At 41.2% G+C, this 23,099-nt stretch overlaps 1 protein-coding gene across 8 annotated transcripts in view; it reads left to right on the forward strand.

The window, feature by feature from the left end:
• The window catches only part of DCLRE1C (DNA cross-link repair 1C), a 58,383-nt gene that overhangs the window by 27,482 nt on the left and 7,802 nt on the right, over positions 1-23,099 (forward strand). For 6 of the 8 annotated variants that reach the window (XM_055296518.2, XM_055296524.2, XM_063610076.1 and 3 more), the window contains 5 exons: positions 1,034-1,170; positions 2,109-2,163; positions 4,109-4,197; positions 7,365-7,459; positions 19,191-21,609. In XM_055296518.2, the coding sequence (XP_055152493.2) occupies positions 1,034-1,170; positions 2,109-2,163; positions 4,109-4,197; positions 7,365-7,459; positions 19,191-20,113 (1,299 nt within the window). In that variant the 3' untranslated portion in view covers positions 20,114-21,609. Of the gene's footprint in view, positions 1-1,033; positions 1,171-2,108; positions 2,164-4,108; positions 4,198-7,364; positions 7,460-19,190; positions 21,610-23,099 lie in introns of those variants that run through there. The other 2 variants (XM_055296519.2, XM_063610074.1) reach the window with 2 other exon arrangements.

Consider the following 23,099-nt stretch of genomic DNA (forward strand, 5'->3'; position numbering starts at 1 on the left):
GACCTCAAGTGATCCACCTGCCTCAGCCTCCCAGAGTGCTGGGATTATAGGCATGAGCCACCACTCCCGGCCCTGAAAACTTTTTAAACAGTAAAGTTGTAAGACTGGTACAAGGGTCTGGGCCCAGTGGCTCTCGCCTGTAATTCCAACAGTTTAGGAGGCCAAGGCGGGCAGATCTCTTGAGGTCAGGATTTCAAGACCAGCCCAGCCAACATGGTGAAACCCTGTAACTAAAAATAGAAAATTTAGTTGGGTGTGGTGGTGTGTGCCTATAATTTCAGCTACTTGGGAGGATGACACATGAGAATTGCTTGAACCCAGGAGGCAGAGGTTTTAGTGAGTTGAGATGGCACCACCACACTCCAGCCTGAGTGACAAAGCGAGACTCTGTCTGAAATAAAAAAGAACACCTATACACCCTTCGTTTGGATTTGCTGGGTTGCCACCACTTTGCACCTCTCTTCCTCTGTCTCTGTATGTATAACCAACTCCCCACTCCAAACCAATTGAGAGTAAAGTTACAGACTCCATGGTATGTCACCCCAAATCCTTCAGCCTGTGGCTCTTGAGAATAAGAACATTTTCCTGTATAACCACAATACCCTTCCTCAGGACATTTTGTGTTGATATAGTACTATTAGCTGTTACACAGTCCATGTTCAGATGTCCCCAGTTCTTCCCATAGTGTCCTTTATAGCTTGTAGAATAGGGGGACAGGGGCATCCAGGATTTATTTGAGGGTCACGTATTACGTTCATTCAGGCCTAAAGGGTCTCCTTTGATATAGATCGTTTGTCCAGCCTTTTGCTTCTTTGTCGTCACATTGATGGTTTTGAAGAGTCCAGCCCAGTTGTTTTGCAGAATATTCCCCAATTTGGAATTATCTGATTGTTTCTTCATGTCTACATTGTTTTGTTGTTGTTGTTGTTGTTTTCATATCTGGAAACTTTTCTACTTTTGTTTTTGAGACTCTGCCTACAACAGATTTGTAGAAAATGTAGAACTGTTTTTCTATGCTTTTTATCTTTTTTAGGCAGAGGAATATTTTCAGTGGAGCAAATTACCCTGTGGAATTACTTCCAGAAATAGAATTCCACTCCGCATAATCAGCATTAAGCCATCCACCATGTGGTTTGGAGAAAGAAGCAGAAAAACAAATGTAATTGTGAGGTAAGAAAGCAATGTCATAGGTCTTCTGAGAGACACTTTGAGTAAATTGTCTGATTCAATTTCATTTAAGCACAGTCTAGCCTAAGCCCAAGAATATAATTGTATATTATAATTAATTTTTTAAATTTAAATTTTATTTAAATGGAGGGGATGCTACTCCCAAACCAGTTACACTCCCATCAGCTGGTGTATCCTGAGGTTCCCTCTGGGTAGGCTGATGAGATGATTGGAGACTGAAGGCATCTGAGTGCTTGGCTAAGAGTAAGAAATTGATGTCATACAGAACAGAACCCTTGGTGGAGTAGAGGAGTGACTATAATGATCACAATGTTTTAGCACCATTTCCTTAACTTTGGCTGTTCAGAATATCTGCAAGAGGTCCGTCCCTCCCTCCCTCCCTCCCTCTCTCCCTCCCTCCCTCTCTCCCTTTCCTTTTTTTTTTTTTTTTGGAGACATAATCTCACTTTGTCACCCAGGCTGGAATGAAGTGGTGTGATCTCAGCTCACCGCAGCCTCTGCCTCCCGGTTCAAGTGATTCTCCTGCCTCAGCCTCACTAGTAGCTGGGATTACAGGCGTGCACTACCACCATGCCGAGCTAACTTTTTGTGTTTTCAGTAGAGACAGAGTTTCACCATGTTGGCTAGGCTGGTCTCGAACTCCTGAGCTTAGGCAATCTGTGCACCTTGGCCTCCCAAAGTGCTGGGATTATAGGCCTGAGCCACCACACGCGGTCTACAACAGGTTTCCACTTCTGGAAAAGGTTCCCTGCTATCCCAAGAAGAAATTCCTGATTTAGGGTGATTTCAGGACACGTGCTGCTGAAGCAAGCCCATTAGAGTGGTTTCATGCTAGAATAGCCTAAATGAGAAGGGCCAGCTTCGCTTAGTTTTAGTTTTGCTCAGTGATCTTTTTATTTCGTGTTTTCATTTCCCTTTAGGACTGGAGAGAGTTCATACAGAGCTTGTTTTTCTTTTCACTCCTCCTACAGTGAGGTAAGAGGATCCTGTGTACTCATAACCCTTATTGCTCAGTGTTCTGCAGCCTTGGTAGTTGACAGTAGTCCCCTGACTCTCAGAAGCATCTCTGTTTCTACATAAGTTTCATTTCCTTTTAGTTTTTTTTCCTAAATGCAGTTGATCCTCCTTATTCACGGATTTTTTTTTTTTTTTTTTTTTTTTGGTTGAGACAGTGTTTTACTCTGTCGCCCAGGTTGGGGTGCAGTGGTGTGTTCTTGGCTCACTGCAACCTCCGCCTCCTGGGTTCACGCTATTCTCCTGCCTCAACCTCCTGAGTAGCTGGGACTACAGGCGCCCACCACCACGCCCAGCTAATTTTTTGTATTTTTAGTAGAGACAGGGATTCGCCGTGTTAGCCAGGTTGGTCTCGAACTCCTGACCTTGTGATCCACCCAGCTCGGCCTCCCTAAGTGCTGGGATTACAGGTGTGAGCCACCGTGCCCGGCCTGGATGATTTTATTGACTGTTTCACCAGATACCAAGCTAAGCACTTCATATGCATAATCTCGTTTATACTTTTAAATGAAGAATCTAAAATTAGAGACATTAGGTAACTTGACTGAGATCACAAGCTCACCAATGTCTAATAAGAGACAAAGCTGAAGTTCCTCTAGGTTGTAGAGATGTTTTGAGGAATAGCGACAGAGTTCCTGTTTAGCATTCTGAACTTTGCAAAAAGTCAAGGTATTCATGAAGTTTTTGCATATAATTGTTTGTTTAGAATTAATCATTGGGAGAGGCAGTCTATGTGCAGTCTTTCAACCCTCACTGGCCACATAAGAATGGGACACTTCCTTATTGAGAGAGAGAGAGCGAGCGCTCCCCATAGCGTGAGCACAAAGCCTGCGGCACCTCAGTGCCTTGTGTGGAAACATCTTTCTCTGCTTCGTTTTGATGTGTGTCCCTTTGTTCTACTTAAGCCTGTGCGTCAATGGCCCTTAGGCACACCCCAGCTGTCCTTATTTCAGACAGCATGATGGGGGTTCCTTCCTGTGTGGCAGGAGAGGGTTGCATGTAGGCAGGTTGCCCTGTGTTGGCTGCAGGGAGAGACACGCTGGCCACTGGGGACCAGGGCACATTGTTGGATTTGATCTTGCTTGGTCTGTTCTCAGTAAGTGAAGCATCGCTCCATCCAGTGCTTGACAGCATTGTGTTTTCCTTGGTGACTCCGACACCAAGATACAATGGGCAGTGTTTGGATCTTTCCCTGAAATCAGTGACCAATGCATGGTGTTCTGCCCAATGAGAATGAACCATTTGAACAAATCAAGTAACCCCAAAGGTGTAATTCTCTTGGCATCGTTAATGATTATTTGTAGGAGTAAATAAGTGCAATTCTTTTGTTATTCTTTTTTGGAGATGGGGTCTCTCTGTGTTGCCCAGGCTGGCCTCAAATCCCCGGGCTTAAGCAATCCTCCTGCCTCAGCCTTGAGTAGCTGGGACCACAGACACATACCACTGTGCCCAGCTAAGAAATGCAATTCTAAGACCTTGGTTTTTTGTGTATATTATAGTTAATGCCCAGCTAAATTCTAACTCATTTGAAAAGGGATTTGTTAAACATAAGCAACTGACCTTGGACAGGAAAGCAATATATTAAAAAAAAGAAAAAAAAAAAAGAATCTTTGAGTCCCATTGGTGATTCTCAGCTCTTACTGTGGATCAAAATCACCTGGGGAACATTTAAATGTACTGATTTCTAGGCCCACTAGTACTCAGTGTTCAGGAGATCTTTGGGAGTGAGGCCCAGGCATTGGATATTTTTTTCCCAAGAGGTCCCTGGTGATCCCCACGTGCAGTCAGCATTGAGAACTACAGCCATAAGAGAGTTCTGCTTCTCTTTGCCCAGCCTCCCTTTATCTCCCCTAACAACCTGTTTCATCGTAGAGATCGTTGATCTATGTGATTTTCCTTTTTCTAGATTAAAGATTTCTTGAGCTACCTCTGTCCTGTGAACGCATATCCAAATGTCATTCCAGTTGGCACAACTATGGATAAAGTTGTCGAAATGTGAGTAGTCACTGGTTGTGGGACTTGGTGTGTCCCTTGGTGGCTCTTGGCTAGGACACAAAGGAGAGTTTGCCTGAATGTTTACAAATCTAGAATCTGTTTCTGTTGGGACATTTCTGAACTGATACTCATTTCCATTTTTTCCTGGAGTGTTTCCTTTAGTTCAACAGTGTGGCAGAAGGCATAGGTAGTGCTGTCAGCTTCTTCTGGGTTGCAACCCAGCTCCGCCACTTACTAACAGTGCAGTGTGAGCTTGGTCAGAACACTTCTCTGAGCTAGTCATTCTGAATCAGCAAAATAGGAATATTGATATCTACTTGTTGGTCTTCTCAAAAAAGAAAGAGATAATACAGGGAAACAGTATAAGAAAAGCACCTAGCACCATGCCAAGTAGGTCGTCAAGTGTCTACTGAATGGATAACTGAAGCCAAAGGAGAGGTGCAGTCGTATTCATGGATGTCTTTTACTATGGTATTACCATTTTCTTACCTCTTCTTTGGGTTTCATTTATGCATTCATGAATGATTTTTTTTTTTTTAAGACAGGGTCTCACTCTGTCACCCAGGCTGGAGTGCAGTGGCGTGATCTCGGCTCACTGCAACCTCCATCTCCTGGGTTCAAGCGATTCTCCTGCCTCAGCCTCCCGAGTAGCTGGGACTACAGGTGAACGCCATCACGCCCGGCTAATTTTTGTATTTTTAGTAGAGACAAGGTTTTGCCATGTTGACCAGGCTGGTCTCGAACTCCCGAGCTCAAGTGATCCACCTGTCTCAGCCTCCCAAAGTGTTGGGATTACAGGCATGAGCCACTGCACCCGGCCCATGAATGATTTCTTTAGTGCCAGCCATATGGTGGGAATGGAGCTTGGGTTCCAAGTTACCTAAGACACACCCTGTCCTAGCAGAGCTCCAGTCTCATGGAGAGGCTGGGTGCAAAGGCAGCACACAAACTCTATGGGTGCAGAAGGAATGAGGCCCCGTGTCAGGGAATCTGCTTCACAGACCCTGATGAGGACATGCAGGACCAGGCTTGCAGATGTCGATGGAAAGGAGGATGGAGAATCTCTGGAGAGAGGTCTGGGTTGGAGACACAGATTTGGAGTTGGCAGTGCAGGTGAGAACTAAAACCATGAGGACAGAAGAAGTCACCAGGAGTGGGAGGAGGGATCATAGAGCTGAGGCCAGAACCCTGGGCAGCACATTCAAGGGAGAAGTGAAGGAAGAGGAGCTGGGCCAAGATGGAGAGAGTGGCCCAGACAGTGGGATGAGAGCAAAGGGAAGCGTAAGCAGAGGGTGCCCATGGAGTGTCTTGAGAAGTCAAATAATATGGGGACTACCAGGTGTCCCATTTCCTTGGTAATTAGGTCATTGGTAATTAGGTAATGTGCTCAGTGAGAGCAATTCAGTAGACTTGTGAGTTACAAGCCAGATTTCAGTTGAGAAATGGGTAAAAAGAGAGGAAATGGAAAATACTGAGGACAGACTATATAAAAAGTTTGACAGTGAAGGGAAAGTTAGAGACAAGATGGCAACAGGAGGCAACAGAATCAGGAGGCTTGATCTTAAAATAGCTGAGACTTAAATATGCCTGTAGAACTCAACTTGAATATACATAAACTTGGACGTGTTTAGGAATCACTTGAGGTGCTTGTTTTTTTTTTTTTTCTTTTTTTGAGATGGAGTCTCGCTCTGTCACCCAGGTTGGAGTGCAGTGGCAAGATCTCAGCTCACTGCAAGCTCCCCATCCCAGGTTCACACCATTCTCCTGCCTCAGCCTCCCGAGTAGCTGGGACTACAGGCGCCCACCACCACGCCCGGCTAATTTTTTGTATTTTTAGTAGAGACGGGGTTTCACCATGTTAGCCAGGATGGTTTTGATCTCCTGACCTCGTGACCCACCCGCCTCGGCCTCCCAAAGTGCTGGGATTACAGGCGTGAGCCACTGTGCCCGGCTGAGGTGCTTGTTAAAATGCACATTCATTCCTCATCCTGCCTTTTTTTTTTTTTTTTTTTTTTTTGAGACAGAGTCTGGCTCTGTTACCCAGGCTGGAGTGCAGTGGTGCAACCTCGGCTCACTGCAAACTCCACTTCTCGGGTTCAAGTGATTCTCCTGCCTCAAGCCTTGTGAGTAGTTGGGATTATAGGCGCCCACGACCACACCTGGCTAATTTTTGTATTTTTAGTAGAGACGGGGTCTCACCATGTTGGCCAGGCTGGTCTTGAATTCCTGACCTCAAATGATCCACCCGCTTTGGCCTCCCAAAGTGCTGGGATTCCAGGCATGAGCCACCGCACCTGGCCCCCATCCTTCATTTCTAGCAGACAATTCTGTTGTAGGTAGGTGGGGGAAAACGACCTTACTTTGAAAAGTTATCCCAGGAGAATAGCTGAAATGATGTAAAGAGAAACAGAAATGGATCAGAACTCCTGGAAAGGTTGAAGGGGATGGATCCAGAGAACAGCTGTGGGAACAGGGGCGAAGATGTAAAACGGGGGTGGCTGTAAAAAAGTTTCAGGTTGGGCACTTCATGGCCCTGTTCAAATGGTATGTTGTAGATCATCCTAAAGGCTTCCCAGAATCTGCCAGGAGGAGGCAGTTGGCAGTGAGGCCTTCGAAAGGGGTAGGACGTCTTCAAATCTTATTTCTCTGCCTTTTGTATTTTATCTCCACTTTGTCTTAGCTTTCAGCCTAAGGACCTAGAATGACAAGATAAATTTGTGGAGATTCCTGTGAGATATAAGTAAACTCTACTCAACAGGGAAGGAGAAGCAGCTAGTTATACTGTATCCCGAATGCCAGAGGATGTCACTGTATTAATAGGTTTTCAGGATAGGGACCTGCTTTTTTGCATTGCAAGAGCAAAGATCTAAGTTTTGCCTTAGTCTACTGATGTAACAGTAAGATAAACATCTACCAGGTTGCATTTAATTGCTTATATTTGCCACTTTATTATGTCAAAGTGATTTTTAACTATGAAATCAGTTTAGAACTGCTTTTCAATCCTCCAGAGTAGTTGTGTGATTTCCCTTAGGGTCAAGATTTTGTTAAAAACACAGGGATCCAAGAAATTAAAAAACAAAAACAAAAAAATTTGTAACACTATCAATGATGTCTACCTTCTAACAACTTCCCCAAAAGGAAAAATCAAATATTCTGATTCATTTCAGCTTAAAGCCTTTATGCCAGTCTTCCCAAAGTACGGAGCCAAAGTATAAACCACTGGGAAAACTGAAGAGAGCTAGAACAGTCCACCGAGACTCAGGTAAGAAAAATGGTCCTAGGTTCAGAAGGGTGGGCTCCCTGCAAACACTGCTTTCCAGGGAGCTTGGGTCTGGGGGAAGTGGCCTTGGGCAGAGTGGACCTGGGACCCACCACAGGTCAGACTTGACACATGGTCTCAGGAAGTACTTTGCCTTCCTGTCTTCAGCCTGTAAAATCAGGAGTCTGCTCTCCTTCTCTGGGTTACAACAAGTGGTGAAAACGGTGCCATCGTGTGTGGTGTTCTCAGCTTTCTGGAAATATGCCCTAAGATCAGTAGAGGCCATAGAGGCTGGTTTGTTATCCTTGAACATTTTCTTAGGACATAGAGAGGCTGGTTTGTTATCCTTGAACGTTTTCTTAAGATACTAATAAATGCTGATAATAGAGACTTTTCTCATCATTTCTGATTAAATTGATCAGTAGTGTTTAAACAGAAGGATTCTTCTCTATACTTTGTACCTTCTTTCATTGCTACTTTGATTTTTCTAGTGAAGGACAGAGGTAAGCTCTGCAGTAGAAATCAGAACGTTAGATTCTGAGCAAAGCTCTGGGGCTTTCCAGCAGCCCTATTTCGTGGTCAGGATTCTTGATTTTCATTCCTTTGGTGGAAAGTCAGTTACTCTGCCGTGCAGTAAATACTTGACCAAAACACACGAGATAATGATGATACTATTTTTTGAACACCTATTAATGGCAGGTATTGTGCTAGTTCCTTTACATATGTTATAGCTAAGCCTCTAAACAAACTTACAGGGGGTACCATCCCAATTATAATGATGAGGAAACTGAAGTTTAGAGACTTAAGTCCCTAAGGACTAGCAAGAAGTAAGTGATGGGCCTGGGATTCTAATCTAGGCCTGTCTCTCTCATCTCTGCTTCTGCATTTCTGCTCATGGAGAATCTAATTTTAAAACATTTAGATGACAATTCCAAGACTGATATAGTAAGCCTATTACTGGTGCCCGAAAAAAAGCACATTTGTTTTTGTTTCAATAATTAAAAGGTTTTAGAAAAACAGTTCCATTAATTTAAAATGTTCTCTATTATGTAATGCATCTTCTAATCCTTACAAATTTACTCAGGTTTTTTTTTTTTTTTTTTAAAAATAGCTTTCCTGAGGTATAATTGATATGAACTGCACATTTAAGGTGTACAATTTGATAAATGTTTTGCATATTCATATACTTGAGAAACTATGACTACAATTAAGATACTGAAATTATCACCTTCAAGTTTTCTTATGCCCCTTTGTAATTCCCTCCTGTTCTCACCCATGCCAAGGCAGCCACTGATCTGCCTTCTGTCACTATAGTTTGCATGTTATAGAATTTCATATAAATAGAATCATATAGTATGTCTGGGTTATTTTACTCAGTGCATCAGAGATTCATTCATGTTGCTGCATGTATCAATAGTTCACTCTCTTTTATTGATAAAGAGTAGTCCGCCTCAGGGATATACTACAAGTTGCTGATCCATTCACCTGTTGATGTACTTTTGGGTTGTTTCCAGTGTCTTTCTTATTATAAAGAAAGCTGCTATGAACATTCATGTACAAACTTTTGTATGGACATAGGCTTTCACACCTCAGAATAGGTCATATGGTAGCTGTATCTTTAAGAAACTGCCAAAATGTTTTCCAAAGTGGTTTGACCATTTTGTGTTCCCAGGAGAAGTGTATGAGAGTTCGGTTGCTCCACATCGTTGCCAATACTTGGTATGGTTAGACTTTTTAATTTTAAACATCCTAATAGGTGTGCAGTGATAGCTCTTTGTGGTTTTAATCTGCATTTCTCTAATGACTAGCAAGGTTGTGCATCTTTTAATGTGCGTATTTGCCATCCATGTATCTTCATTGATGAAGTGTCTATTCAAATCTTTACTCATTTTTAAATGGTTGGGTTTTGTTTTGAGACAGAGTCTTGCTGTCACCCAGGCTGGAGTACGGTGGTACGATCACAGCTCACTGCAACCTCAACCTCCCAAGCTCAAGCGATCCTCCCACTTCAGCCTCCCAAGTAGTACAGGCAAATGCCACCATGCCTGGCTAATTTTTATATTTTTTGTAGAGATGGAGTTTCGCCATGTTGCCCAAGCTGGTCTCAGACTCCTGAGCTCAAGCAATCTGCCTGCCTTGGCCTCCTAATGTGCTGGAATTACATGCATGAGCCACTGCACCCACCATATTACTAAGTTTTCCTAAGTTTCTGGATATAAGTTTTTTTTGTTTTGTTTTTTTAAATATATCAGGTGTATACAAAGATTTTCTTCTACTCTGTAGGTAATCTTTTTAGCAGAGTATTTTGAAGAGCAGAAATTTTAAATTTTGATTAAGTGAATTTATCAATTTTTACTTTTTTTTTGTATCATATCTAAGAAATCTTTGACCCAAAGGCATAAATATTTTCTCTTGTTTTCTGCTAGAAGTTGTCGTAATTTTAGGTTGTACATTTAGATCTCTGATTCATTTTTGTTTTTAAAAAAATGGTTCAAATGTGGACCCCAGGTAATTGTGTGTGTGTGTGTGTGTGTGTGTGTGTGTGTGTGTGTGTGTGTATATCCAAATGTTCTTAAACCATTTGTTGGAAACACTATCTTTATTCACTGAATTGCTTTAGCACTTTTGTTGAGAGTCAATTTACAAGATATGTGGAAGTTTATTTCTGGATTCTCTGTTATGTTCCATAATCTCTATCCTGACACCAATATCACCTATCTTGATTATTGTAGCTTTGTAAATCTTTAAGTCAGGTGCTTTAGGTTCTCTAGCTTTGTTCATTTTCAAAGTTGTTGTGGTTATCCTAGGTCCTCTGCATTTCCATATGAATTTTAGAATCATATGCCAATTTGTACAAAAATGTCCTCTCTTGAGGTTTTGATGAGGACTGTTTTAAATCTGTTGATCAATTTGGGAAGAATTGGCATCTTAACAATATTAAATTTTCAGATCCATGAACATGGTATGCCTCTCAGTTTATTTTAGTCTTCTCTAATTTTTCTCAGTAGTGTCTTATGATTTCCAGTGTAAGTCTGTGTAAATCAATCCCTAAGTATTCATTTTGGGGGATACTGTTGCACATGGTATTATTTTTTAAGTTTTAATTCCTGATTGATTGTTGTTAGTATATAGAAATATAGGCTGAGTGTCCCTTATTCAAAATGCTTGGGACCAGAAGGGTTTTGGATTTTGGACTTTTTTGAATTTTGGAACATTTGCATTTGCATTTAATGGTTGAACCTCTTTAATCAGAAAATCTAAAATGCTGCAATAAGGATTTCCTTTGTAGTTCAGATGTCAGACTTTTGGATTAGGGATATGCAATGCAACCTGTGCAATTGATTTTTGTATTTTGTTCTTGTATCCTGCAACCTTGCTAATCTCATGTATCAGCTCTAGTGCCTTTTCTTGTAGATTCCATTGCAGTTTCTACATAAGACTATCATTTTTTGTGTATATAGACAGTTTTGCTTCTTCCTTTTCAGCCAGGATGTTTTCCTTTCTTGTCTAGAGTACCACTACAATGTGAAACAAGTGGCAAGAGCGGGTGTCACTGCCTTGTTCCCAATCTTAAGGAGAAAGCATTCATTATCTCACCATTAAGTTCATTCTTTCACCATTAAGTATAATGATAAGTACAGGCTTTGTGTTAGGCAGAATTACTTCCCTTCTGTTCTTGGTAGGTGGAGAGATATCAACAATGGATAATGGGTTTTGTCTAACACTTTCTCTGTATTTACTGAGATGATCATATTGTTCTTTATACTCTGTTAATATGGTGACATACACTAATTTTTGAGTGTTAAACCAAACTTGCATTTCTCTAATCCCACTCAGTCATGACATATTGTCCTTTTTAAGTATTATGGTAAGAATTTTCTCATTTACATTCAGAAGGGATATTGGTCTGCAGTTTTGTCTTTTCCTAGTAATTGTGTGGTTTTGTTATCAGGATACTGCTGGCCTCATTGTTGTGAGGTGTTTATTCTCAGTCTCTGGAAAAATTTTGCAAGGACTGGCATTGTATCTTTCTTAAATGACTGGTAGAATTTACCAGTGAAGCCATCTGGGTAGGACAGAAGCTTTCTTTGTGGGAAGGTTTTTTTTTTTAACTACAAATGTGATTTCTTTAATAGGCATAGGACTATTCAGGTTATTTTTTTTTCTTGAGTAAACTTTGGTAACTTGAATCTTTGAAAGATTTTGTCTTATCCATGTTGAATTTTTTGGCATAAACTTGTTCTTAATATTTATTATTTTACTATCTGTAGAATCTACTGATATTAATCCTCTTGCTCCTGATATTAGTAGTTTGTGTCTTCTCTCATTTTTTTCTTGATTAGTCTAGCTAGAGGTTTACCAGTTTTATTGATCTTCTCAAATAAGAAGTTTTTGGTTTTATTTTCCTTTTCTCTCTCTTTTTTTTTTTTTTTGGCACGGGGTAGTTTTCTATTTCATTGAATTCCACTCTGATCTTTATTTTATCTGCTTACTTGGAATTTTATTTGCTCTTCATTTTTAAGTTTCTTAATATGGAAGCTGAGGTCGTTGATTTGAGACCTTATTTTCTAATGTAGGCATTTAGTGCTATAATTTTCCCTCTTTAGCAGCATCCCACAAATTTGTCGTTTTCATTGTCATTCAAAACATTTTTTAATTTTTCCTTTGACTTTTTTTCTTTGACACATGGGTTTAGAAATTTGTTACTAGTTTCTGAATTTTGGAGGACTTCCCAGAGATCATTCTGTTATCTAATGTTACTGTGGTCAGAGAACATATTTTGTATGACTTTTTTTTTTTTTTTCTTTTTGGAGACAGAGTCTCACGCTCTCACCCAGGCTGGAGTGCAGTGGTGCGATCTCGGCTGGCTGCAAGCTCCGCCTCCTAGGTTCACGCCATTCTCCTGCCTCAGCCTCTCCGAGTAGCTGGGACTACAGGCGCCTGCCACCACGCCTGGCTAATTTTTTGTATTTTTAGTAGAGACGGGGTTTCACCGTGGTCTCGATCTCCTGATCTCGTGATCCGCCCGCCTCGGCCTCCCAAAGTGCTGGGATTACAAGCGTGAGCCACCGCGCCCGGCTGACTTTTTTTTTTTTTTTAAATGAGATGGATTCTCACTCTGTCACCCAGGCTGGAGTGCAGTGGCACGATCTTGGCTCATTGCAACCTCTGCCTCCCAGGTTCAAGTGATTCTCCTGTGTCAGCATCTGAAGTAGCTGGAATTACAGGCTCGCGCCACCATACTTGGCTAATGTTTTGTATTTTTAGTAGCCACAGGGTTTTGCCATGTTGGCCAGGCTGGTCTCGAACTCCTGACCTCAGGTGATCCACCTGCCTCCCAAAATGTTGGGATTACAGGTGTGAGCCACCACGCCTGGCCTTGTACTTTTGAGATTTATGGTCCAGAATATTTACAGACCATCAATTGTGGACCAATTTACACATTAAACCTGGTAAATGTTTAATGTGTACTTTAAAGAAATATATGTACTACTGTTATTGGATCAAGTGTTCTATAAATGTCAATTAGGTTAAGTTAGTTCACAGTGTTGTTCAGGTCTTCTACATTCTTGTTCTGTCAATTATTGCCAGAGAGGGGTGTTGAAATCTCCAGCTGTGATTGTGGACTTGCCTATTTTGCCATGATTAGTTCTATTGGCATTTGCTTCATCTATTTGAGGCACTATTAATAGGTATACACAAGTTTAAGATTCTTATATCCTCTTGAGGGATACCTTTATCTTTAGGAAATGAGTCTATCCCCTGGTAACATTCTTAGTTCTACAGTCTACTTTACCAGAGCCATTTGAATTTCTTCTCATTAGTATTGGCTTGATGTATCTTTTTCCATCTCTGTATTTTTAACTTGTCTTTATATTTAAAGTGGGTTTCTTGTAAGCAGTATGTTGTTGGATCTTGTTTTTATGGCCAGTCTGGTATTTTCTGGCCTTTAATTGCAGTGCTTAGTCCATTTAGTTTTATGGTACCCGTTGATATGGTCACGTTTAAGTTTATACTCTTGCTATTTGTTCCATTTGTTCTTTACTCTTTTTTGGCCTTCTTTCAGGTCAAGTAATTACTGATTGATTCTGTTTAATCTCTTGTTGGCTTATTGGCTGTGTAACTCATTGATTTCTTATTTTGGTGGCTTACAATGCAGTCATCCCTTAGTATCCTAGGGGGATTGGTTCCAGGATCCCCCCAAGAGTACCAAAATCCACAGATGCTCAAGTCATATTAAATGGTGTTATATTTGCATATAACCTACACATATCCTCCCATATACTTGAAATCATCTCTAGATTACTTATACCTAATACAGTGTAAATGCTTGGTAAATAGTTGTTATACTGTATCAATTTTTATTTGTTTTTTGTATTTAATTTTTGCTTTTTTCCAAATATATTTGATCTGTGGTCAGTCAAATCCACAGATGTGGAACCTGTGGATACAGAGGACTGACTGTATACATCTTTTTTTTTTTTTTTTTTTTTTGAGATGGAGTCTCACTCTTTTGCCCAGGCTGGAGTGCAGTGGCGCAATCTTGGCTCACTGTAAGCTCCGCCTCCCGGGTTCACGCCAATCTCCTGCCTCAGCCTCCCGAGTAGCTGGGACTACAGGTGCCCAACACTGCGCGCCCGGCTGATTTTTTTGTATTTTTAGTAGAGACTGGGTTTCACCGTGTTAGCCAGGATGGTCTCTATCTCCTGACCTCGTGATCCACCCGCCTCGGCCTCCCAAAGTGCTGGGATTACAGGCGTGAGCCAATGTGTCCGGCCGACTGTATACATCTTTAACATATCAGAGTGAAAAGATAAATGATATATTACTCCAAGTATGGTAGAGGAATGTTACAGCAGTGTATTTCCATTCCTCTTCTCCCAGTCTGTGCTGTTATTGTCATACATTCTGTCTAAACTTTATAAACTCCACAATACAAAATTATTTTTTAAGCTTTATTGAAGTATAATTGATATACCATAAATTCATCTGTTACAGGTGAACAATTCCACGATTGTTAGTACAACAGAATTGTACAATCATCCCTACTATCTAATTTTGGAACATTTTTATTACCCAAAAAAGAAACTTTGTCTCTTTCCAGTCACTCCCCATTACTATTCCCAGCCTTAGGCCACCACTAATCTATGGTTTGTCTGTATAGATTTGTGTTTTCTGGACACTTCATATAAGAGAACTCATATGGCCATGCACGTGGCTCACGCTGTAATCCCAGCACTTTGGGAGGCCAAGGTGGGTGGATCATGAGGTCAGAGAGATCGAGACCATCCTGGCTAACATGGTGAAACCCTGTCTCTACTAAAAACAAAAAATTAGCCAGGTGTGGTGGCGGGCACCTGTAGTCCCAGCTACTAGGGCGGCTGAGGCAGAATGGCGTGAACCCAGGAGGCGGAGCTTGCAGTGAGATCACACCACTGCACTCCAGTGTGGGCGACAGAGCGAGACTGTCTCAAAAAGAAAAAAAACAAATTATACACCATGTGCTATTTTGTGCCTGGCTTTTACTTCACATCATGTTTTCAAGGTACATCTATACTGTGGCATGTATCAGTACTTCATATCTTTTTATTGCCAACCAATAGTCAATTGTACAGGCATACAACATTTTGTTTATCCACTCACGAGTTGATGGACATCTGGGTTGCTTCCCAAGTAATAATGCTATGAAAATTTGTGTACAAGTCTACATATCTTTCTCTTGGGTTTTATTTCTTGTGGGGGGTAGAATTTTGGAGTCACATTGTTTGCTTGTGCTGCCCTAAGGAAATAACACATACTACGTAGCTTAAACAGGAGGCCAGGTATGGTGGTTCACGCCTATAATCCCTGCACTTTGGGAGGCTGAGGTGGATGGATCACCTGAGATCAGGAGTTCAAGACCAACCTGGCTAACATGTTGAAAACTTGTCTCTGCTTAAAAAAAAAAAAAAAAAAAAAAATTAGGCTGGGTGCAGTGGCTCATGCCTGTAATTCTAGCACTTAGGGAGGCTGAGGTTGGCAGATCATGAGGTCAGGAGTTTGAGACCAGCCTGGCTACTATGGTGAAACCCCATCTCTACTAAAAATACAAAACTTAGCCAAGCATAGTGGCACGTACCTGTAGTCCCAGCTACTCAGAAGGCTGAGGCAGAATTGCTTGAACCCTGGAGGTGGAGGTTACACTGAGCTGAGATTGCGCCACTGCACCCTAGCCTGGGCAACAGAGCAAGACTTTCAAAAAAAAAAAGAAGAAAAAATTAGCTGGGCATGGTGGTGGGGGGTGCCTGTAATCCCAGCCACTTGGGAGGCTCAGGCAGGAGAATCGCTTGAAGCCCGGAGGCAGAGGTTACAATGAGCCAAGATTGTACCACTGCACTGCAGCCTGGGTGACAAGAGCGAAACTCCATGTCAAAAAACCACAGGAATTATTTCTCACAGTTCTGAAGGCTGGAAGATGAAGTTGCTGGCAAGGTAGGTTTCATTCTGAGGCCTCTCCTCTTGGATTATAGGTGGCTGCCATCTCTTTTGTGCTCACATGGCCTTTTCTCAACGCATGCCCATGGGGTGGCAGGGAGAGCATGCATGAGAGCTGGAAGTGTCTTTTAAAGATGCTAATCTTATCAGATCAAGACTCTTGCCTTATGACGGTTTAACCTTAATTACTTCCTTAGAGGTCCATCTCCAGATAACAGCCACACTGGCTTTAGGGCTTCCACATGAATTTTGACAGGAAGCGTTCAGTTCATAACATATGGTCAATCTGTTTTAACACTTCAAGGAACTGCCAAACATTCCCAAACTGAATACATTTTACATTCTCTCCAGCAATATGTAAAGATTCTACTTCCTTCACATACTAGCTAAGGCTTTTTAGTATAGCCATCCTAGTGTATGGTGGTACCCTGCAGTTTTCATTTACATTTCCCTAATGACTAATGTTGAGGTTTTTTTCATGTGCTTATTGGCCATTTATGTAACTTCTTCGTTGAAATGTCTATTCCGATCTTTTGCCCCCATTTCAACTGGATTATTGACCTTCGTACTGAGTTGTAAGAGTTAAAGTCTGGTATCAGTCCTTTATCTAATTAGGAAATATTTTCTCAGACTTATCTTTTCACCTTGATGGTGTCTTGAAGTGTAAAGGTTTTAAGTCAAATTTGTCTACTTTTCTTTTATTGCTTATGCTTTGTTGTCATATCTAAGAAACTATTGTTTGATCCAAGATCATGAAAATTGACTCCCATGTTACATAATTTCACGGTCAGTTTTGATTGTATTTTCCTGCTTCTTGAATTTCTGATAATTTGTTTTTGAATGCCATACATTCTGAATTTTTTTTAGGTCCTGCATAATTTTGGATTTCTAAAAACATTCTTGAGCCTTGTTCTGGCATGTGGTTAGCATGTTTATAGTTTGATCTTTTCGTGTCTTTTATCTTTGTTACGCAGGACCACAGTAGCATTTAGTGTATGGCTAATTTTCCCCACTACTGAGGCAAGGCTCTTCCTGGTTCTTTTACAAATGCCCATGGATCATGAGGTTTTCCACTCTGGCTGTTGGGACCAGGACAAGGCACTGTTCCTGGCACGGTGAGTTCTGGGAGCTTTCTTTCCTTTTGTTTGATTTTTTTTTTTTTTTTTTTTTTTGAGACGGAGTCTTGCTCTGTCAGCCAGGCTGGAGTGCAGTGGCGCGATCTCGGCTCACTGCAAGCTCCGCCTCCCGGGTTCACACCATTCTCCTGCCTCAGCCTCTCCGAGTAGCTGGGACTACAGGCGCCCACCACCACGCCCAGCTAATTTTTTGTATTTTTAGTGGAGACGGGGTTTCACCGTGGTCTCGATCTCCTGACCTTGTGATCCGCCTGCCTCGGCCTCCCAAAGTGCTGGGATTACAAGCGTGAGCCACTGCACCCGGCGTTTGAGTGATTCTTGCCTGACTTCAGGTAGTTTCCTTACAAGCACATGCTGCTTAGTGCACTGAACACATGGTGGGGACGCCTCTGCAGCTTTTCAGAGTTTCTGTGCAGCACTCTCCTCTCTGGTCTTCAGCTCTGTAAACTCCAGGTACGTTGATTTCTTCAACGTTCCATTTCCACCTCAACTCAGGGATGTCCATGGGCTCTATCCAGATGTTCCCTCCCTGACTGGAATCTGTTATGAAGCAGTGAGTCAGGCAATCATAGGACTCATCTGTCTTATTTCTCACATGTCATTGTCCTTAATTGCCCCACGTCCATTTTCTTGAGAGGTAGTTTCTGATTTTTAGTTATTTCAAGTGGGAGGTTAAATCTAGTCCCTGTTACTCCATCTTACCTGGAAGCAAAAATCCTTTCTTCCTTTAATCTTTTGTGCCTTTTATGCATCTACCCAATCCACACTCCTTTTTGATAAATGTCTTTTGGGATCAAGCATAGTCACTGATTTGGAACACAGAACTGTTCAACTTAGAGATCATACAAACGTATTTCATAAAAAAGGTAACTTGGGCTAGGCAAAGTGGCTCATGCCTCTAATTCCAGCACTTTGGAAGGCCGAGGTGGGTGGATTGCCTGAGTGCAGAAGTTCAAGACCAACCTGGGCAACAAGGGGAAACACTGTCTAAAAAAAATTAGCTGGGCATGGGGGTGGATCTCCTGAGCCTGAGAGGTAGAGGCTGAACTGTGTGTAAAACTCAAAAACAACTTTGGCACAGTAGCGAGGGACCTAAAACATACATATAATCTTTGGCTTAAAATCTACATTCTGCAGTCTAGGATGATTCCAAATATAGTCGTTAGATATCTTAGTGACCTGAAGCCCTAAGATCAGTTACAAGTCATAACACTGGACCTTAAGAATGAGGTTGGGTCCTGTGTATTGGCACACCCTTTTCTCTGGGCCTAGCTTCACATTGGGAACGTGGGAGCTGGATAATGGTCTCTATGGTCCTTTATATTAGTGTCTTAAAAATGCAGTGTTTAGCCACATCATTTAAGTGGATTATTATACCACCAGATTCAGCAGTAGAACAAGAAGTTGCCATACACAGCAGTCTCGGGTGCATTTAACTTCCTTCCTAGGTTACTGTTAGAAGACGGGAAAATATTTATTTTTCCACGTAAGGCTTTTTTCATTTTAAGAACATTTGTTGACACAGCATGCTTAATTTTGAATTTTAAGTTCTTGACACGTTGATTATTCAGTACTTTGCTTTAAAGTTGATTTAACCTGTTGCAACCTTGTGCATAAAACATGTCAATAATATGCTCATAGAAGAAAAACCTTAAAAAAAAGCAATTTAATTTTCCTAAGCCAACCCACTGAGCATCTACTATTTGCAGAGCACACAGGCTGTGCAAACCTGGCTGATGAACAGAAATCAGCTGTAGAACTTACAACAAAAATCAAATTATTTGGTCCTATCTTCTTCAGGGATTCAGTAGGTCTGGAATGAGATACAGAAACCTGTTTTTTTTTTTTTTTTTTAAAGTTTTGCATATGATTGTAATGATCAGCCAGGCTTATATATAGAGCAGAGTGACTGCTCTATATTCTCCACTGATAGTCTGGCATTTATTATAAAAAGTTGAAGGATGGTAGTTAAATTGTTCAACATATCCCAAGAATATCTTTTCCCTTTGAAGAAGAGTGGCCTCCCTATTCCTTGCAATTCCGAGAATTAAAAGTATAGGTAAATGCTACAACTTGGCTCCCTTTGCCTTGTTTCCTATAAACCTGTTTTGTTTGTCCCACAGAGGAGGAAGATGACTATCTCTTTGATGATCCTCTGCCAATACCTTTAAGGCACAAAGTTCCATACCTGGAAACTTTTCACCCTGAGGTATTTTCAACGACTGCAGTATCAGAAAAGCAGCCTGAAAAACTGAGACAAACTCCAGGATGCTGCAGAGTGGGCAGTATGCAGAGCTCTCGTTTCACAAACTTTGTAGATTGTGAAGAATCCAACAGTGAAAGTGAAGAAGAAGTAGGAATCCCAGCTTCACTGCAAGGAGATATGGGCTCTGTACTTCAACTGCAAAAGGCTGATGGGGATGTACCCCAGTGGGAAGTATTCTTTAAAAGAAATGATGAAATCACAGATGAGAGTTTGGAAAACTTCCCTTCTTCCATAGAGGCAGGGGGATCTCAGTCACCAAAGCTTTTCAGTGACTCTGATGGAGAATCAACTCACATATCCTCCCAGAATTCTTCCCAGTCAACACACATAACAGAACAAGGAAGTCAAGGCTGGGACAGCCAATCTGATACTGTTTTGTTATCTTCCCAAGAGAGAAACAGTGGGGATATTACTTCCTTGGACAAAGTTGACTACAGACCAACAATCAAAGAGAATATTCCTACCTCTGTCATGGAACAAAATGTAATTTGCCCAAGGAATACTTACTCTGATTTGAAAAGCAGAGATCAAGATGTGACAATAGTTCCTAGTACTGGAGAACCAACTACTCTAAGCAGTGAGACACGTATACCCAAGGAAAAAAGTTTGCTAAATCTTAGCACAAATGCAGATTCCCAGAGCTCTTCTGATTTTGAAGTTCCCTCAACTCCAGAAGCTGAGTTACCTAAACAAGAGCATTTACAATATTTATATGAGAAGCTGGCAACTGGTGAAAGTATAGCAGTCAAAAAAAGAAAATGCTCACTCTTAGATACCTAAGAATTCAAAGCGCTTCAACCTAGAGCAACCACTAAAAAACCTGCACAGAGATGACAGTCGATACTACAATAGAGAAAACAAACACAGTACTTAAAAATGTTCAAATAACCTGGTTGGGTGTGGTGGCTCACACCTGTAATCCCAGCACTTTGAGGTGGGCAATCACTTGAGCCCAGGAGTTCAACACCAGCCTGGCTAACACAGTGAGATGTGTCTCTACTTACAAAAAAAAAAAAAAAAAAAAAAAAAAGCCAGGTATGTTGGTGGGCCACTCTGGAGGCTGAGGTGAGAGGATCACTTGAGCCCAGCAGATTGAGGCTGCAGTGAGCCACGACTGTGCCACTGCACCTCCAGTCTGGGTGACAGAGCAAGACCCTGTTTAAAAAAGAAAAAGGCCAGGCACGGTGGCTCATGCCTGCAATCCCAGCTATTCAGGAGGCCAAGGCAGGAGAATCACTTGAACCTGGGAAGTGTTGGTTGCAGTGAGCTGAGATTGTGTCACTGCACTCCAGCCTGGGCAACAAGAGCAAAACTCTGTCTCAGAAAGAAAAAAAAAGGTAGAACTAAACCCATACTTATCAATGATTACATTAAATGTAAATGGTCTAAGCACATCAATGACAAGAGACATGGGGGAAAACAACATAACCCAATGATCTGCCGTCTATAAAGAAAGTCAATTCAAGTGATAGGTTAAAAGGATGGAAAAAAGACCATGTAAATTAAAGATGGAGTGGTTATAGGGACAGTTTCCTAATGATAAAAGGTCTAGTTCACCAAGAAGACAAAATAATCCTAAATGTATATGCACCTAACATCTCCAAAAATTTATGAAGCTAAAACAGCTGAAAAGAGACAAACTAATGCATAATTACAGCTAGGGATTAACATCCCTCCTTGGTAACAGAACTAGTATATATACATTAATCAGTAAGAATATAGAACTGAAAATCATAAGCCAACTGGATTAAATTAACATTTATAGAACACACCACCCCAAAATAGCAGAATGTATCTCCTGAAGTACACATGGAACATTCAGCATGATAGATCATATCTTTGATCATAAAAATTGACAACTTATGGTAAACTGATGGCTATAGACAGAATCACCTTATTTATCCCCAAAGATGTTAAATCACTTAACCTTGATGTGAATATGGTGGCAACATTAGAAGTGGACAATTAGAATATAAAAGAAAATGCTCAAGAATTAAATGGTGGCCAGGCACAGTAACTCATGCCTGCAATCCCAGTACTTTTAGAGGCTCGCTTGAGCTCAGGGTTTTGAGTCCAGCCTGGGCAACACACAGGGAGACCCTGTCTCTACAAAATGTTAGCCAGGCATGGTGGTGTGCACCTGTAGTCCTATTTGGAAGGCTTAGGTGGCAGGATGGACTGCGCCCAGGAGGTTGAAACTGCAGTGAGCTGACTGTGCCCAGCCTGAGCAACAAAGCAAGACCCCGTCTCAAGAAAAATAAAAAAACTAAAGTATATGTGTTATTCTGTGAGTCATTCAACATTCTTGAAGTCCATCAATGTGTTAGGCTTTTGTGTTATGTATGAGGATTTTTAACAAGTTTTAACAGATATTCAGGAACACTTTGTTAGTCTGACATTTCATAGATTATGGAAGCAAAAGCAGAGACACCACTTAAAACAATTTGCAGATCAGTTAAACTAACACGTGATATGCGTTATGATGCTGCATGGCAATCAGATCAAAAAGTATTGAATCCACCAGACTAACTAGGGCAACAAGACTCAGAGTTAGTTAGTATACACATAACTATACACATCTGTATATATTCACTGTTAACTAAAACTTAGTTTTAACAGTGTACCTTGTGATCCAACGTGGTGGTTCAAAAAATGCCTGTAAACATTCCTCTGAATATATTCCTGGTATTTTATAATCACATTAATATTACATACTGTTACATTTTATATATGAGTCTGGCATTATAAATGCTGGCTGAATGAATTGGGCTAAGACAACTACAACAGACGTGATCAAGAAACTGACAGTGATTGCCAGAAATTATATTTGGTGCTTACTCTGATCATACTCAAGTTTTTTACGACTATATATGAACGCCTTTCATTTTCACAACCACCCTTTGAGGTAGATACATTTCTAATCCCCATGTACAAATGAGGAGACAAAGGCACAGAGGTTAGTTCACATAGCTATGAGGCACAGGCAGAATTCAAACACAGGCAGTTTGGCTTCAGAGACCATGATCTTAACTGCTATGCTCTGATGTCTCTCCAAAAAGAGTGTAAACATGAGCAGGGTTAATTGTAGCAGCTACTTAGTTTTTACTTCAAGAATCATAAATTACAAGAGGAAACATGAAGTTTTTATATTTTTCGAGATGGAGTCTCACTCTGTCACTCAGGGTGGAGTGCAGTGGCCCTATCTCAGCTCACTGCAACCTCAGCCTCAGGGTTCAAGTGATTTTCCTGCCTCAGCCTCCCAAGTAGCTAAGATTACAGGTGCGTGCCACACCTGGCTAATTTTTGTATTTTTAGTAGAGACAGGGTTTCACCATATTGGCCAAACTGGTCTTGAACTCCTGACCTCTGGTGATCCACCTGCCTCGGCCTCCCAAAGTGCTGGGATTACAGGTGTGAGCTACCGTATCCAGCCGAAACATGAAGTTTCAAAATGCCAACATATGTCACAGAAGACACTCAGCAGTCAGCCACATTCATCTTGGAGAAGAGTTCCAGGGCTTAAATGTTTAAATAGTATAAACTAGTTTTTTAGGTCTGCCTGAAGCTGAAGATTAAATACTTTAAAAAGTTCACTGGGTCATCTTGGCATGTTGACATTATCTTAACAGTCTAAGCTTGTTACCTTACACCAACCTTACAGGTTCATTAGAAGCACATGAATACATATAAAAGGCATAAAAGACTTGGTCAACGAATATCAGCTCTGAATTCTAAAATTCCTTTGCATTTCTAGGCAGTACTTACC

Source organism: Symphalangus syndactylus, chromosome 10, assembly GCF_028878055.3.
Source record: "Symphalangus syndactylus isolate Jambi chromosome 10, NHGRI_mSymSyn1-v2.1_pri, whole genome shotgun sequence".
Classification (NCBI taxonomy): domain Eukaryota; kingdom Metazoa; phylum Chordata; class Mammalia; order Primates; family Hylobatidae; genus Symphalangus; species Symphalangus syndactylus.